Source organism: Emydura macquarii, unplaced genomic scaffold (genome assembly GCF_026122565.2).
Source record: "Emydura macquarii macquarii isolate MOO-44397 ecotype Brisbane River unplaced genomic scaffold, CSIRO-AGI_Emac_v2 contig_1146, whole genome shotgun sequence".
Lineage (NCBI taxonomy): Eukaryota > Metazoa > Chordata > Testudines > Chelidae > Emydura > Emydura macquarii.
This window is the reverse complement of record NW_027131283.1, coordinates 4169126-4188276: the sequence shown is the minus strand read 5'-3', so window position 1 is coordinate 4188276 and position 19151 is coordinate 4169126. Positions and strand designations below refer to the sequence as shown.

Here is a 19151-nt window from a genome sequence, read left to right as displayed (position 1 = left end):
TAGGTTGTTCTCACCTCCCCCTCCCAGTTTTGCTGTGTATAAAACTCATCTCTCTAAATTCTGCTAATTGATATTTTATGGTTAAAACTAAAACCAACCAGGCCCTAATATATACAGTCTCTTATGAAGAGTTTGTCTCACAGAGAAGACTAGCCACAACTCTCCAGTTCTGGGAGTATGCTGGGATTTCTACTTGGAAACTGTTCTTGGACCCTGATTCCAGGCTTCATCTTGCCTATTCTAGTCAATAGTCAATGAATTTTGTTAAATTGAAACTCCATTGCTCCTTCTGCTTTCACTCGTGGCCATTCAGTAAAACAAGGATCTTCCTCTATGGACCACAGAACTTCCTGGGTCTTGGGAGTATCGACTACTTTTCACTTCCCCAGCCCCTGGACTGCTGTGCGAAGCAAGGAGTCTCCCCGTACCACATCTCTGTAGTCTCTTTTGGGGGGCTTCTTTCCTAGAGCTACTTCCTCTGTTGCTTATTGCTCTCAGAAGAGAGGAGGGGAATCAAATGTCAAGATTCTTGACCATTTCACACTCAGGGTTTACCAATCATGAAACTGACTAAACTTGTTAATTTCACTTTGCTGTGCCTTATGAAATCTAAACAGTTGAGGCACTGGAGCTATGTGTTGACTTCCATATATATATGGAAGGTTGTCTTCACAAGCATAACAGCTAGAGGTTTTTAAATAAAAACATAAATTTTGTAGAAATTGAAGGCTTAAAGGCTGGTACTTGAAAAAGTTTCCTAGTGCACTGGCCACTAGCAAGTAGATTTCTAAAGTCCTGGGTGTGGAGGTGTGTGCAGGTGTGGGTGTTAGTTTAGCATTGTGGGATTTTTTTGTAGTGGCTATTTTATCAAGCTTAATCGTCCAGAGCACTGACAGCACTCTGAAGGCTGCTTGTATGTTGAACTAGCAGAACAAGAAAACATATCTGATTAATCATTTTCCTTTGACTGTTGTCCTCTGCAAATCTGGAAGCATGCCTGATAGTTACCGGAATAAGCTGGATACATAACAATCAGGCACTTGTACATTAGCAAACCTTCTTGGTTTCTTCCTATACCCCATGGTGTTTTCCTTAGCATGCTTCTGTATCTTGTAATATTTTTTCCTTTTTATTAAGTTGTCAGTGCTCACTGTTCTTTTGAACATGTATTCATTTTTGTAATGCTTTTAGTTGCATAAAGAGAGCGAAATCAAGGCTCTTGAAACAGCATGTAGCCACGGAAGAAAAATCGATATTGGGTAAAAAAAACTTGTTTAAAAATTCTACTCAACCATCTTCATGGAGTATTATTTTTTCTGTTATGTTAGTGTCTAGGAACACAGATCAGGTATCAGGGCCCCATTGCGCTAGGCACCAAGTTACAAAAGAGGCAGTCTCTGACTTGAGGAGCTCACAATCTACAATCAAGACAGGATGTGACAGGTGGATGAAACTGTAAGGATGGGTTGGAAGGAGGAGGTAAAAAAATAAAATAATGCTTAGCAGAACAGCTGAAGTAGCTACTTGCCTAACCAATGCCAGATGGAAGTAGGATAGTCCAAGAGGTAAGTTTAAGGAGGGATTTAAAAGGGCAGCAGCTTTATGAATATTTGAGGGGGAGTTTTTCCGATGCATGGGTGATAGCACAGAGGTGCTTGGGACAGAAGCAGATAAGCAGGCTGGTGTCATAGACAGAGCAAAGGTGAGATTTCACAGTTATTATAAGCTAGTAGATCTGAGTAAAGAATTTAAATGTATCCTTGCATCTGGGGGTGAGACATGCATCTTACAGAAAATGCACAAACAGATAGTACTAGATACAGTAACATCACAGGGTTGAGTGAGAAGAAGGTACATAAGTTAAAAGAAGGAGTAATCAAAATATTCAAAATGAAAATGAGGTGCATAATAGCAGAGAGATGACAGTGGTACAAAATCAAAGTGGGATGTAGGGGAGAAAAGAAAAATTCTTAAATAATTAAACAGAAAAAAGGTGAATTATTTTTTTCCACTTTATCATTTCAAGGTAAATGTTTCAATAATAAATATTGAAATAAGGTCACTATAGCCTAGTTATGTGACAAGCAACAAAAAGAAATTTTAGCCTTAAAAAATATGGAAAGACGTTTAAAAAAAAAAAAACAACCTCACCAGCTTTGAAGTTTGATTTAACAATATAAAAGAGAGGATTTAATCTGAAGAAATGTTTTATGACCTGATTTATAGGAATTCCAAAGAGAATATGATCATTTATACTTTATAATCTAAGTGTAAACTTTATACTAGTAGCAAGACTAAACAGCTCCTTGTCAGTATCAAATTAAACTTCAATTTAGAGCAGATTAGTATTGCTAATTTATGTTTAGACATTATATTTATTGATAGTATTCAAAATCTTTTAGATTGAGGCATCTTCTTCTTACTGATCTCTTGTACGAAGAGATGAGCCTTAGCTTTATCCAAAAAAAATATTTTTCTATCTTTACTGATGCAAAGTTTGAATATTGAAGCCTTAAAATTGAAGAATGCTCTGCTTGTGAAACCACTTAATTTCTTCCTGTGAGCCTGGTCTTAAAGTGTCAGGCCTTTTTAATTCAAAATAGTATTACCTCTTTTTATGTATGTATAAAATTCAAAATGTGCATGATGAATTTTGCTGAGAAAACCCTTACTGGAAATACAACAAAGTTCACACTGCAAGATGATGGGACTCTGGCTCAGAACCACCCACCCCTCAAGGGTCCTGGGCATCACAAGGGCTTACTAATTAGACAGATTTGTGTGTGGACGGAAGGGGAGTTTGGGCTCAAACCTGAGTCTGAGCCGAGGCTTACATTGCAGTGTAGACATACCCTTAAAATTTAAAAAAAGTGTCCAAGCAATCTGAAGAGGAGTCAGGGTCACAGCCACACCCAGGTGGAGGGGAGAACCACAGCAGATAAAGGAAAAACTGTGAAGAAAATATTGCAAGTCTAAAAGAGTGGGGGGAAATTTCTGACCAAGCAGGAGCTTTGTCCACTGTCTTCAAAGGTATTAAAGCTAGGATGGATTAATTTAAGGAAAGATTTAAATGAATGGAACAAAGGGTAAGTGGTTTTGAGGACTGATAAACAACCAGTGCTCACAATCTGGGAAGCTACAGAATGTCTTCAAGCATGTCTGTTAAATAGGTGGTCTAGAAGATAGAATGTGCAGATCAACTGTAGAGTTACAGTTGATTTGGGCTGCTAGTGGGAGAACAAGGAAACTATCCATTCACATGAATCTTATTACTAAAATCTTTGTACCTGAAGAAAAAGTCCCTTGGACCTGAGATAGACAAAGCATATCCTAGGAAAACCGCTCCAGGGTGAAGGGGTATTTTAGTAAAGCTTTTTGTAGCAATGGCCCTGAGATAGGCCAGAGTGGTGGGTTCAGTACTAGTAAGGACAGCTGCGTAATGTCCGTTTCTGATATTGGAGTAGGGAAACCTCATAAGAGAATACAGTTATTATGAAGAATCTGAAAGAAAAGAGCACCACTGTGTTGCTATCCAGCTAAACTGAGTGCAGTATCCAAGGGAAAGCCCGGATTCCTTAATGCTGCAAGAGGCAGTGGCAGCCAATTCCTGGATTCTCTTGTATATCCAGAACAGCATGAGATACCATCTGTTCTATGATGGGATGAGAGGGAGAAAAAGGATAAAAGTCCAACAGGAACTGTGAGCACATTACTTGCTAGAGAAAAGCAGTGACAGATGCTGCTAATGGGATTAGTCTAAAGACAGGAACAAGAGGAAATGTGAATGGTAGAGAACTGAAAGAGTGGTGAATTCTAGATAAAATGTCATGATACAATTAAATTATTACAATTTTTTTGTCATGCAAAGCTTTTGCATATCCTACGCTTGAGGCTTTAGAGGAAATAAGAGGTTCTCAGGTGCGGCTAGCCAGCTGATCTTCAGTATGCAGTGTTGTTATAGTCATCTGGATATTAGAGAGAGACAGTGGGTGAGGGTAATATCTTTTATTGGACTAACTTCTGCTGGTGAGACAGATATGTTTTGAGTGTACACAGAGCTCTTCTTCAGATCTGGGAAACTTACTCAGAGCAAGTCTACACTACAAAATTAAATCGACATAAGTTCCGTCAACATACAACCACCGCAATAATTAAATTGGCTTTGCATGTCCATACCAGCTCCTTCTGTTGGTGGTGTGCATCCTCACCAAGAGCGCCTCCGCCAATTTAAATTCAGGGTGGGGCATTGTGGGGCACTGACAACTGAATCTAGCAGAACTCAAGCTATCAGGCCTGGGGAGGGCTGTTAAGGTTGTCAGTTTTAGTTGGACTTATTCCTGGAGGTTTCATCACATGACATAATCTTTAATTCCTGGAGACTCCAGGACAATATTGGAGGGTTGGCAACCCTAAGGGTTGTTAGTAGGTTATAGGTTGTTGTAATAAGCCATAAATCCAGTGTCTCTATTCAGTCCATGATTTTTAGTGTCTGGCAAAGTTATGGCACTAGAAATCATAGAGTGAATAGAGACACTGGATTTATGGCTTATTACAACAATCTATAACCCTCTGACAATTCTTCCCTCCCACCTCCTAGCTGCTTCCCTTCCTCATTTCCTTTCCTCCCTAAGACTGGAGAGGTGTTAACAGGCCACTTCACCTTGAATGGTCCCCCCTCCCTTACCAGTAACATAATCTGTCCGTGCTCCCTCATTACTGCACAGGCAAGGCTTCCGTAGCAGTGAACCTTGGGCTGAAGGTGGAGCTGGGAGCGGAACTAGGGATGGGGGAGGAGCTGGGGCTAGAGGCAAAACTGGTTTGGGAGCAGAGAAGGAATGAGGGCAAAGCTGGACTGGGGCCGGAGCAGGGGGCGGAGTGGAGCTGTGGCTGGGGTGGTCTGGGGGTGGAGAGGGAATGAGAGCGCAGCTGGGTCTGGAGGCAGAGTAGGACTGAGGGCTGAATGGGACTGGAGATAGAGCAGTTTACCTCAACCTAACTCTGTAAATGTCTACATTAGAATGTTGCTTCTGGTAATATAAGTTGACCACTACACCAACCTAATAACTCCACCTCCGCCTGCAGCCCTGCCAGCTGGGACTGACAGCTGAGGCTCCGGTCTGTCAGTGCTCCACAATGACACACACTTTATTCAATTGGTGGAAGCATCCCACCGACAGAAGGAGCATAGTGTGGCCACGAAAAATCGATTTTATTATTGTGGTAGCTGTATGTCGGCGTAACTTAAGTCAACTTAATTTTGTAGTGTAGACTCGCCCCGAGTCAGTTTCCCAGATCTGAAGAAGAGCTCTGTGTAAACTCAAAAGCTTGTCTCTTTCACCAACAGAAGTTAGTTCAATAAAAGATGCTACCTCGCCCACCTTGTCTCTGTAATCTTCAGTAATAGAGGTTGGGATTCCAAGGGCAAAAGAGTTTCCTCATCTATATAAAATGTGTTTGAAAGGTAACATAAGCACCATTTTAAGAAATATATTAAAGGTTATGTAGATAACTAATCTTAGTGAACTGAATCTTCGAAGAACGATGCAACTTTTAGAAAATGATAATCTAGGGGCAAAGGATGCCTAGATGTTAAAGATAATGAGGGGATCTTAAATAGGGACCGGGGAAGACAGAAATTATGTGGAAACAAGATCATTCTAAACTATTTTCTATAATGCAAAAAAGGGCTAATCTACGACCAAAGTTCTAAATTATTTGGAGTGTAGGTATTGTTTTCCTGCAAGATACACATGCAGAAGGAGAATCTAGAACTCAGTCTTTAAAAACAAATAAACAAAACCAGGGTGCTTTGGTGTTGCAAATCAAGGTGTAGGCAGTGCAACCTAGTTGTTGGAACAGGAGTCTTGCCTAGTGGTCAGAGCAGAACCAGAGGTCAGAACCAGAGGTGGAGTCAATGGACAAGGCAATGGTTGGAGCCAGGAGTTCAGAGGAATGTAAGGACTGGGGTCAGAGCAAGAGCTGGTACAGGAAGCAGGTTTAATGCAGCTGTAAGCATGGAACACATTGAACAGTCACTGTGCTGCTATTGCTACAGGGCTTAAGTGGTGATCTGTTGGCCCTTCTGTTTAATTAGGGAGCACAGTCACATAGTGAGGGTTTATTGGGCCGAGCTTGTTGCTAGACAACGGAGAGGAGTCAGCTGAGTTCCTGACAGTGGGTGGAGAAAGCAGCGTAATTATTTTTTTAATGTAATTAAAATCGGATTTTTCACTCCAGGAGAAAGAGGGGGAGGCTTCCAATAAAGAAGGGAGGCATAATGACGTGAGGTCTATTACATGAACAAAAAGTAACTCTTATATTATTCCAATGTAATAACTCGCATGTGTGGATGAATTCAGCTTAATTGGTTGAGTACTGCAAGAAAGTTTTACTTATGATTTGAAAGTAACACTTTAGTGTTTATATCCATAACTTTCAGTGACTTTCACAAGGCTCAAAAATCAAATTGGAATAAAGTCTGGGAACTGAAAAATGGAATGAAGTTGGATACGGACTTGATTCTTACTTGAGTATAATTTGGCCTATTTTACCTACACAGAGTTGTTCAGACGTTAGTGAAACCATCCAATACTGTAGCCATCCAGCAAATGTTCATGCTGTCTTGATGAACCAGGCATTCTAGTTTACAGGCTGACTGTCCCCAACACTCCAGATTTGTGGTGAAACAATCGTTCTTACACAAAAATATGTGACAAAAATTGAAATGGAACATAACTTTATTGAGATTAAAATCTGTATCCTTACCAGTTAATGTTGAGTGCTTCAGTACATTAAAAAAAAAAAAAGGTAATTGATGTTTTTTACATTGTCCATAAAACATGCTTTCCCTCTGATGTTATAAAACTCCCACGGGAACATTAGCTGATCAATGAATGCTGTCTCTTCAACCTGCACATGTGAGAAGATACTTGCTACAAAATACATTATGTGCTGACTTCTCATAAAGTGTGGACTATAATGGGAAAGGCTTCAAACCTCCACAAACTGATACACTGGGAGCAAGTCACTATTTATCATCTCTCCCCCAGAGTGGATGGCATTATTGTGAGACATACAACGGTGATGGTGGAGGGGGACCTTCTGTAGCTGTTCTTGCATCATAATTGCATCTTGATCAAATTACCTTTTCCACTATTTAATCATCACTCAAACCATAGCCCTGATCCTTCAGTAGGCACCTGCCCTGGCTTGTTCAGAGTTCATAGCAGGATTAGGACCTGAATTTGTATACATCACAAATGTGACTTTTACGAGAACAACATTATTAAACTTTAAAATATATCTGTTGTGTGTGTTGTGCTTTTGTCCCTATCTTTTTTTATTGTTGACTTCTTGTTCTGTTGGGTTTATTTATGTTTCAGTCAAATGAAGAAATAGTCTAACTGTAGTTCTTATCAGTATTTCTAGTGTATTAATTTGAAGATAGCAGTAATACAGCTTTTCTGTTCAGACGCTTTTATATGTAGGCATATATAGCTCTTCATCATTATATGACAAGCAGGGAGAAGGATTCAGTAAACTGTGTCATGTGCTTTGCTTCTCCCTCGCTACTTGTCCCCAATAGAATAATTCTCTCTAAATGCATGCTTGAGTGGCCTTTATATCTGAGCCGTCACTGGTGCTTACATAGGAGACCAAGGAAGGTTTGACTGAATGCCAGTTTTCAATGGTTGTTTCTGAGACAAATTTTTTCAGAGGGATGCTGTATAAATTTGTAACTGCTTATTCCATCTCATCTAGATTACTTTTTTTTACAATACCTTTTGGCTGCATGTTGTTATCCCTCTTCCCCTTCTCCCTTTTTCTTCAAGTGCTTGCTTATGTCCATTCTGATTTAGGTGTGTGTGCGTGCCACAGGCACCGGTACCAGAAATTTTTTCCCTAGTGGTACCCGTAGGGCAGGCTCTAGCGCACTCTACAGCGGCGTGCATATGCAGTCACATATATGGTGCTATCGGCCCCCCTCCCTCTGAGTTCCTTCTTACTACCCATGACGGGGCTGAAACAACTCTTTTGCTCTTGCAAGTCTCCGTTTTTCTAGTGGTTTTTGTTGTTTTTTCTAGTTTATATAGTTGTTAAATTAGTACTTAAAAGTTAGATTGTTAGTTAGCAAGTTTACCCAGGGTTGGAGCATGTCCCAGTCCCTGGGATTTAAGCCTATGCTTCGTGCAAGAAGTATATGCTGTTGAGTGACCCGCACCAAAACTGTTTGAAGTGCTTGGGGGAAACTCACATTTCCGAAAAGTGTAAGATCTGTAAGGGCTTTTGCCCATGAACTAAGAAGGACTGGGACATTAGGCTTAAGGCCCTTCTGATGGAGTTGGCTCTGACCAGCGTCGGAACTGAGATCAGATTTGGGACTGAGCACAGAGTAATCCTGGCACCGTTCAACTTTCCTGGTGCCAAAGAAGTGCCCCAAGAAAGTGCACTCCGCAAGGGAGCACTTGCCGGCCCCAAAGCCAGCTAAGAAAAGTTTGAGAAAACTGGAATCAACCCCGAGGAGGTCTCCACCGAAACGGGCATCAAGCCTGGCACCCATGCCACCGACGACTCTGCGGAGCGGCAGAGGCCCAGGCCTCCTGTTGGTCCCCCACCACGCCTGAGGCGTTCCAGGTGATGAAGGACCTGTTATCCACTCCGGTGCCACCTACTCTGCAAGAGAGCAGGATGCTGTACTAAGGAGCGGACACCCCAGCCAGGGTTCCGTCAAAAGGGAAGTCAGCATTAGCACAGATGCAACACTCCCCATCAGCTGGTCATCGCTCACCAGCCCTGCAGCGGTCACCGGATTCTCAGCACCGATCCCTGGAACAGCGCTGAGAGAGGTCAGGTTCGCACCTCCGGTTGCTGGACATTAGGTGCCAGTCCCCAGAACAAATGCACCGATCTGCCAGGAGTCAGCTTTGATCCTTGGAGGGATGCAGTTCCCGGAGCCCACAGCACCATGAGTCAGCATCACACAGTAGGTCACCGAAGCCCCAGCACTGCTCAAGTCCTTACAGAAAACCAAAGGACAAGTCACAGTCAAGGCATAGTTAGCGCTCAAGTTCTCGGCACCACTCCCCGACACCAGAACTCCAGCAAGGTGAGGTGGGGAAATAGGCGGTGTCGCCACCCCCATGGTCACTGGGGTACACCTTTTTGGACTCGGGGAGGAGGTCATCGTTCCCTCGAAGGGACAGGCTGTGAAGCACCCAACAGGGTTCTCTTGCCACCACAAATGGGGGGGGGGGGGGCCTCAAGGACAATGTGCTGGACCTTGGCAGTTTTGGAACTCTTGGGGGTTCCCTCAGCCCACAGCGCCTTACCTACTCTCATCTGCGGGAACTTTGGTACCACGCTTTGCCACTGACCATGGCACTTATCTTAGATGTTGACTCAGACCACAAGGAGTCGCTCTCAGGCAGCCCATCGGTGACCATCCCGACTAGGGAAGAGATTTCAGCTGTCCCCCAGTTACTGGTCTCCTCCTCGTCCTCAATAGACGAGGCAGTAGCAGGACCTCTCATGCTGCCCCTCTGGACGACTACAAGTCGCACCAGGAGCTGATGAAGTTAGTGGCAGCCAATCTAGCCCTCAAGACTGAGGAACTCACGGAGCCTGTAGATGAACTCTCTGGCATTGTAGCATCTGCAGCCCCTTCCAGGGTGGCCCTCCCAGTGCATGAGGTGGTAGTGAAACTGGCTAAGACTTTGTAGCAGACCACGGCTTCTTGCCCTCCACATCCAAGCGGGCAGAGAAGAAATACTATGTGCCCGCTAAGGGGTTTGAGTACTTGTACATGCAGCCACCCCTGGGCTCACTGGTGGTCGCAGCGGCCAATGAGCACGACAGACGGGCAAATGAGCTCAACTCCAAAGAACAAAGACACCAAAAAATTGGATTTATTTGGTCGCAAAGTTATTTGACTGTAAGCCTACAGCTGAGGGTGGCCAACCAACAGGCACTTTTGGGTCGGTACCATTTTAACATATGGCAGTCGCTAGAGAAGTGTATTGATTCCCTCCCACATTCCTCCAAACAGGGATTGGAGGCAATCCTGGAGGAGGTAAAGACAGTGGCCCGAGCCTCCTTACAGACATGGCTGACTCTGCGGCATGGTCAATAGCCTCCGTGGTGTCAATGAGGAGAGTGTTGTGGCTTCAGTCGTCCGGTCTCTCGGCAGAAGTACAGCAGTCTATCCAGGACCTTCCGTGTGATGGCTTGGCCCTGTTCGCAGACCAGATTGACCACAGGGTGCATGGGTTAAAAGATTCAAGGGCTACATTATGTTCTCTGGACCTTTACACTCCATCTTCGTCAAGGAGACACTTTAGACCCTCTCAGTAGCATCACTTTGGAGGCTAGTTCAAAGGAGAGTCCTACAGAAAGGGAAATAAAGGCTAAAAGCGTCGTCAAGGAAATTCACCGGCCTCTGTTTCAAAGCCAGGCCTGAGCTGTCATGCCTCAGGTGGAAAATGAAGTTTTTGAAGGTGTGTCCGGGGGCGACTTACTAGGCAATACCTGAGATCTAGACTCCCGACTATTCTCCTCCCTCCTCACCTCCTTTTTCCCGTCCTGGATGGCCATAACTTCGGACTGTTGGGTGCTAAACACTGGCTACTGACTATACCCTACAGTATGTTTCACTCCCCCCCCCCCCCTTCCTTCCTTCCTGTCCTCTTCAGTGACCCCTCTCCCAAGCAACTACTTGTTCAAGTGGTACAAGCCCTCTTGCAGGTGGGGGCAGTGGAGGAGATCCCTCAAAGACTGAGGGGCAAAGGATTCTGCTCCCGGTGCTTTTTAATCCCAAAAGCAAAGGAAGGTCTGAGACCCATACTGGACCCGCAGGCCCTAAACAAGTTCCTCAAAAAGCTCAAATTTCCTATGGTCTCTTTAGCGACCATTATTCCCTCTCTGGATCCGGGCAATTGGTACGCCGCCCTCGATTTGAAGGATGCCTACTTCCATATCGCCATTTTCCTGGGCCACAGAAGATTCCTGAGGTTTATGGTTAGCACACGACATTACCAGTTTACAGTTTTTCCATTCAGTCTCTCCACCACCCCTTGCGTATTCACCAAATGCATGGTGGTAGTAGCGGCCCACCTCAGGCGCAGAGGAGTACAAGTGTTCCCTTACTGGACGATTGGCTCATCAGAGGTCGTTCAAGGGAACAGGTCCAGCGCGGCATCGAGATCATAAGAGACACATGTCGGTCAATGGGCCTGCTTGTAAAGGAATAGAAATCAATACTTACACTGGTCCAGAGAATAGAGTTCATAGGGGCAGTCCTAGACTCTATTCAAGCCAAAGCGTTACTGCCCAGGGCCAGGTTCTTAACGAATATGGAGTTTATAACCAGTCTAAGGGCCCACCCCCTTACTACGGTGAGGCTTGTACTTATATGGTGCGGTATGCCAGACTACGGCTCTGGCTGCTGCAAATGTGGCTGGCAACAGTATACTCCCCATCCAGGCATGCCCTGGACACAGTTCTCATGATTCCCCCCTGCATACTTACCTCACTGTTATGATGGATGAACCCACAACAAGTGCTAGCAGGAGTGCCTTTTTCGAGGCCACAAGGCTGACATTGTCCCTGGTCTCAGATGCCTCGGATGTGGGCTGGGGTTTCTACCTCAGTGCCCTATGAACTCAGGGCCTTTGGATCAGGGAAAAGCTGGCTATTCACATCAATGTCAGGGAACTCTGGGCAATCTGCCTGGCCTGCTAGGTGTTCCCGCCACACCTGTCCAACAAGGTGGTGAGGGTTCTCACAGACAGCACAGTGGCAATGTATTATATCAACAAACAAGGGGGAGCCAGATCCTCAGCCTTGTGCTGGGAAGCCCTATGCCTGTGGGACCTCTGCATGGACCACAACGTTCACCTGGAGGCGGTCCATCTGCCTGGGTAGAAGAATACCCTAGCAGATCATTTGAGCAGAAACTTTTGCTCTCACCACGAATGGTCACTCCACTAGGAGGTGACCTACTGCATCTTCCAAAGGTGGGGATCTCCCCAAGTGGATCTGATCACAACCAGGGAGAACAGGAAATGCGTTAACTTCTGCTCTCTCCTGGGGGCAGAGGACGTCTACCTGGCCGATGCTTTCCTCCTATCGTGATCGAGGGGTCTCATGTATGCATTTCCCCTGGTTCCTCTTTTGCACAGAGTACTCATGAAAATCAAGAGGGACAGGGCACAAGTCATCCTGATAGTCTCATCTCCCAGGACTGGGATCAGCTGTTCCACCCAGACCTGGTCTCCCTGCACATGACAGCATGGATGCTTCGTGGCTGAATAGGTAAAAGCGTCATTGTTTGGCTCAAGTTCAAAGAGTCCTGTTGGAAAGTAGGAAGCCTTCCGCCAGAGCATCCTATATAGCAAAATGGAAGTGTTTCACCTGCTGGGTGGCCCATCAAAATGTAACACTGATGAAGTCTCCTGGACTACCTCCTTCATTTGAAACAGGAAGGCTTAGTCTTCTCATCTGTCAAGGTACATCTGGCAGTGATATCAGCTTTTCACCCACCGATACAGGGCAGATCAGTGTTTTCCCACAAGATGGCATTCCTCAAAGGACTGGAAAGGCTCTTCCCTCCAATCCAGGAGCCAGTTCCCCAGTGGGACCTAAACCTTGTCTTATCCTGGGTCACGGCTCTGCCTTTTGAACTGCTGGCCTCCTGCTCCCTCACGCACCTGTTCTGGAAGGTGGCCTTTCTAGTAGCAGTTACCTCTGCACGACGAGTGTCTGAGATTAAGGCCTTGACCTCAGAGGCTCCATATACAGTATTTTTCAAGGACAAGGTCCAGCTCCACCTTCATCCTGAATTCCTACCAAAGGTCGTTTCCCACTTCCATGTTAACCAGGGCATTTTCCTGCCGGTATTCTGCCCGAAGCCTCAAATCTCTAACAAAGAGAGGCAGCTTCATTCTCGTGATGTTAGGAGGACCCTACCCTTCTACATTGATAGGACTAGACCATTTTGCCGCTCCACACAGCTCTTTGTAGCAATCGCTGACCGGATGTAGAGCAGCCAGTCTCATCACAGTGAATATCATCCTGGATTACAGCCTGCATTTGAGCCTGCTATGAGCAAGCGGGAGTCATGCCTCCAGCATCCTTGTCGCCTATTCCACAAGGGCCCAGGCATCTTCAGCGGCCTTCCTGGCACATGTGCCTATTCAGGATATATGTAGAGATGCTACATAGTCATCCATACACACTTTTACATCCCACTATGCCATCACACAGCAAGCTTGATATGATGCTGGTTTTGGCAGAGCAGTATTGCAATATTCATGCCCATGAACTCCTGCCCACCTTCAGAGGCACAGCTGGTAAGTCACCTAAATCAGAATGGACATGAGCAAGCAACTGAAGAAGAAAGACCGGTTACGTACCTCATAACTGTTGTTCTTCAAGATGTGTTGCTCATGTCCATTCCACAACCCATCCTTTGTCCCCTCTGTTGGAAGGAACTGAAAGGGAAGGGGGCTGGCAGCGCTGCACGGGGCGCTAGAGCCAGCCCTATGGGTACCACTAGGGGTACCTATAGGTACCAATAGGGGAAAAATTTCTGGCACCAGTGCATGTGGTGCACGCACACACCTAAATCAGAATGGACATGAGCAACACATCTTGAAGAACAACAGTTACGAGGTAAGTAACTGTTCTTCACGTTGTCATCTTAGATTGCAAACTCTTTGGGGCAAGAATTGTCGTCTTGTATGGTTGGACAGTTTCTAACACATAGGCACTACTGGAATATAAAAATAATAGTTGCTTCACATCATTCAAACCTGCATCTCAGATTATTTCAGGATTTTTTAATGTCACTTTTTAAATTCATTTTTTCTCTATTGACATTTTTAATAGTTGATTTAAAAACCCAGGTTTCCAGTCTCTCTGGTCAACCTCAGTATCTTGCTTCTGAAAGAGAGAGTTTCAAGACCTTCACTGATGTACAAGTAGTCATATTTGTCATCTGTAGGCATTGTGCTAGGAGCAAATCAAAAGATCCTGCTCCCCACTAAGTCCATTGGCCACTCAAAATTCTAATTTGTATGCTCCCTGCTTTGCTTTATTTGTGATTTTGTACTGTCATGACAGACAATGCTTTATTATGAAGGGAGGTGGAAATTACGTTGACCTCCCACTCCCCGCTTACCCCCCCCCCCCCAAAAAAAAAAAAAAAAAAAAAAAAGTTAAAGCCTGGTTGTTGTGAACTCTAATATAGTGCAGTGAAACTCTGCTCACATGTCCTCATTCATATGCTTAAGCAGTTTGGTGGTGAATGAGAATTTAATTTAGTGAAACAATTTCTGAATTTGCATATTTAAATTGGAGTGAAGATGTTCAGTGAATGAGGAAGCAGCCTTTGCTATGAAAGGGTTCCAAATTACTGACTTGAAAAGCTATAGTATGTTTTGCATCTCTTGTGCTACAAAGTATACAGTGTCTCTTGTCTGTATGATGCTAAGAGATTTGATTCTGTGGAGAGAAACAAGGACACATTTAACCCTTCATTGGTAATTTAAATTCCCTTATTGGAACACAGTCACGCAGTCCAACATTGTTATCAGTGAATACCATCTCTTTCTTCAGTGTGGTTGATCTTGTATAGAGTTGTATTATACTACTTTTATAGCATTCAGAAACATATTTCTTTTTAAGACTGACATCTGCAGTTAAAAATAAGATTTAATACAATACAGAATAGGGAAAAATTAATCTCATGAGATCCATCTCAGAAAGAATATTATAGAACTGGAGGGGGTTTAAATAAAAGCAAGGAAAATTATAATTGGCATGGAAACATTTTCATGTGATGAGATTGAAAAGACTGGGATTATTTACCTGAGAAAGGAAAAATGAATAAAGGGGAATGTGATAAAGTATATGAACTAATAAATGATCTAGAGAAGGTAGATCAGGAACTCCTGTTGTCTACATCTCATACATAAGAAAAATGAGACATTCAGTAAAACTGAAATATGGAAAATTCAAAGCTAATAAACTCATAATTAGGTTGTGGAACTCTTTGTGACAGAGAGGGAATGGACATTTATATGGATAGCAGGAATATATAGCATTAACATTATCTATTATAACAATTTTTTTGTTAGCGATATTAAACCTCAGGCCTGAGCTGTAAAACAATCTCCAACTATTATCATAAATCCTTCATGAAACATAGATTATCTCACATCATCATACCTGCACCATTTTTTATGCATCTTGAGTGAAAGGTTGACTCTCCATTGAAGGCAATGGCAAAACTCCCATTGACTTCATTGGAGCCAGGATTTTCTGTGAAGTGCTGACCACTGTCAGAGACAGAATACTGGATTGGATAGAACACAGGTCTTATACAATATGGCAATTCCCAGGTGGCTCTCATTTCACTGTAAATTAGTTAATATAAATTAAAGGTAAATGATAAAATAAAAACATGGCATTACTGTGATATAAAGAGTAGGATTTAGTTGGCTCATAGATCATCTTTCATGAAAAGATGAGTAAGGTTTCTCAAACCAAAATGGCAATTTAGAGAAGTGAGCTTTATTATTGTATTAGAAAGCTCTGATACACTAACTTATTGGATTTAATGGGGTTAAAATGGCCTGAGTCATCCAGCGGCTCTCTTAGTTATTGTGTTGGGGGGTGGGGTTTGTTTGTTTTTTTTTTTAACTTGTGGCAATTAAAACTCTACTATCATCTCTCCTTTTCTTGTAATATTTCAGTTCATTATATTACTGAATGTGAAGGGATTTAAAAATAAATTGATGTGGTGTTTTATGGAGCCAGTACATGCTGTATCAATTTACTTACATATTCGGATTATCTATTTAGCTTAACAAAGAAAAGGCTAGGTCTGTAAGTACCTACACGCGGAACAAATATTTAATAATGAACTCTTTGGTCTAGCTGAGAAAGGTATGACACAGTCCAGAAGCTTGAAGCTGAAGCTAGACAAATTCAGACTGGAAATAAGATGTACATTTTTTAATAGTGAGAATAATTAACCAGTGCAACAGTTTACCAAAGGTGGTGGTGGGTTCTCTATCAGTGACAATTTGTAGATCGATATTAGATTTTTTTTCTAAAAGAGATGCTCTAAGAATTATTTTGGGGAAGTTCTATGGCCTATGCAATACAGGAGGTCAGAGTTGATCACAGTGGTCCCTTCTGGCCTTTGAATCTATGAATCTCTTTGTCCTTGATAGAACAGAACAAAGCCTGAGTTCTGTTGGATATTTTTGAATCCCCAAGGAGGCGATTGGTGATGTTCTTGTATCCTCTACTTCAGGGGTGGCCAACCCGTGGCTCGTGAGCCCCATGCCACTCTTTGCTCAGACAAATGCAGTGCTGGAAGAGGGGAATGAAATTGAAGAGCTGCCGCTGAAATTGACAGATCAGTGCAAACTGTTGTGGTGGTAGAGAGAGGAGGGGGAGTGAAATTGACACGCTGCCTGAGGGCAAGGTAACTGCAACTCTTTTTGTCTCTCACTGGTTGGCCACCCGAGCTCTACTTTAATAAGGAACCTGAAATTCAGTATGGCAGATGCTGCATTTAAGAGAAGTCTAATTCAGTGTCACGGCACACCGGTGGTGCCATCAGATCTGAGCAGGTGTGCCATGGAATTTTTTGAAAAATTACTTGAAGAGTTCTGAATTGGCTCATGAATATTCATGAGTTCATTTGGAGGCTATATGAGGGTGTGCCTCAACATAATTAAAGGTATCAAGGTGTGCCATGGCAGAGAAAAGTTTGGGAACCACTGGTCTAATTGATCGGTTAGGTTCTGGACATAGCATAAGTATTGTATATCTGTTTCATTCTTGCCTCCTTTTCTTTCTAGAATTCTATAAACCTATATAAGCATAATAAAATGTAAGAGAAAAGTATTGGAATCTGTCACACACTCCATTCCCATCCTCAAATTTATTCAATTCTAGGGTTGTTATACAACAGGACTAAATCAATCCAATTCAGATTTAAAAGAAAATTGCCCTTATTTTACCCAATGAAGCATTTTCAAAAGGTTCTAGGAAAATCAGAGATTCATGCCACGCAAATTTAAAGTTCCAGAGGGGTAGCCCTGTTAGTCTGTATACAGCAAAAACAACGAAAGTTCTGTGGCACTTTAAAGACTAACAAATTTAATTTTTGTAGGCATAAGCTTAGTCTTTAAAGTACCACAGAACTCTCGTTGTTTTTACAACTTTAAAGATTACTTTTTAATTAACATTGTCTGATCTTTCTTTGGTAACTACCGAATGCTGTAAAATAACAATGCATTGGAATTTCATTTCAGTATTGGTAAGATCACTGCTGATATTTATGAAGTATTCACCCAAGGCATGTTTGTGGTGATATGCAGGAATAAGTAATACAGCCATTATTGTAGTAGCTGAAGGAAGCTACTGTGCAATCAGAAGAACTTTATTGTGTAATACATGCTTGTTAATTATTGTGGGTTTCGGTTAGGCTAAAAATTTCAGGTCTAACAATTGTAAAGTATTAAAATAAAACGTTTCTTGTTTAAAGAGTAAGGAATTAATATGAATGATTTGTTTTTTCTTATCAGGAATTCTTCAATGGGTGAAGCTGATAGACAATTTTGATGGCGAGTATGAATATGTCACCAATGAGGGAACAGTGTTCACTTTCAAGACAAACCGCCATTCTCCAAATTATCGATTAATCAATATTGACTTCAGTGATTCAGATGAATCCAAATGGAAAGTGCTTGTCCCTGAGCATGAGAGAGATGTTTTAGGTAAGACTATGAACCAAGTGAAAGATGTTCTGTTTTGTTTTTTCCAAGTGAAGTCAGTCTGCTAGTTATTGAAAAGGGCTTGTCTTTCAGACCCTCTTTTTTTCCTATTTACATTTGTAGGGATTCTTTTGAGATTAAGGATAACTTTGATTAAGGCACTGGACTGAAACTTGAGAGATTTAAGTTCAGTTCCTACATCTGTTGCAGACTTCCTGCGAGACCTTGGTCAAATTGCTTGTCTCTTTGTGTCTCATTTCACCATCTGTAAAATGAGGATAATATTATCCTCATTTCATGACTTTGTAGAGATTGATTTAACATTTGTCAATAAGAGCTGGCCTAGCAGTGGTACAGTGTGCTACAAGCCAGGGATCAGACTTTGAGACGCAGGTTTGATCTATCATTCTGGAGCTGACAGGAACTGGGAGTGCTGAAAGGCTAGGTGGGATTTGAGGGCATGAAGGAGTTGGGTAAGGTATGTGTGGTTTATTTTTTTAAAGGAAAAATCAAAGCAGGACCTTTTGAATTTCAACTAATTAAAATAAGGATATAGTACAATAAATTCCCAAATTTTGTACCAGCTCACAAGTTTTTTTAAAATGCACTCAGTTTGGGAAATTCTTTAGTATTTAAGTGCCTGAATTAATTGTAAATATTGTGGGAAACACTATCCTGATGCATCTTTGTCCAAGTGTTTCACAGATGCATTTCATGCATTTAGGTGCTCCAGCCCCCATACAATACATTGTGTAATTGTGACTTACCTGACTAGCATAATAATGGCTGTTTGAAAACTCTCCACATTTCTTTACCCGTTTTTATTCAGATCCCCTCACTGATTCTATGCAAATTTTCCTGTGCATAGCTTTTTTACATTTATGGTGAAATAATAGAGTCCTGTACACTTTCACAGTGACTGCTCTATCCCAGCTGACACAGTCTCCACTCTCTTCTCTTCCAAATCCCTGTTAGATCACTTCTTCTATGAAACCCAAAAACAGTGAGTTCATGAGAATATTTTTTTAGAACTCTGGATGATTCCCTCCTTTGGATTTCCCAGTGTATCCACCAGTCTCTGGGCCATATCTGAGCCCTACGCTGACTCCTGTGTGTCACAAAAGGGCAGTAAAGTAATCCCTCAGCATGAGGAATCCCTAACTGACATAGAACCACCATAGCCAGCTCTACACCACCATTTCCCATCTCTGTCCCTGATACAGGGTTGTGGGGGGAAAATAGAGCGTGGCTGGACTATGCTATTCCAAGTTATGCTTAAGGTCAAATGGACCTTTGACTCCCCCAAGATTTTGGGGATTGCGAAGTTGGCAAGCATAGCTTGGTTATACTCAAATATTGAGT

At 42.7% G+C, this 19151-nt stretch overlaps 1 protein-coding gene across 2 annotated transcripts in view; it reads left to right on the top strand.

Moving 5' to 3' along the window:
- Positions 1-19151, top strand: part of PREP (prolyl endopeptidase) — a 156972-nt gene that overhangs the window by 58922 nt on the left and 78899 nt on the right. For both annotated transcript variants that reach the window (XM_067546535.1, XM_067546536.1), the window contains one exon: positions 17601-17792. In XM_067546535.1, coding sequence (XP_067402636.1) covers positions 17601-17792 — 192 coding nt within the window. The remainder of the gene's footprint in view (positions 1-17600; positions 17793-19151) is intronic.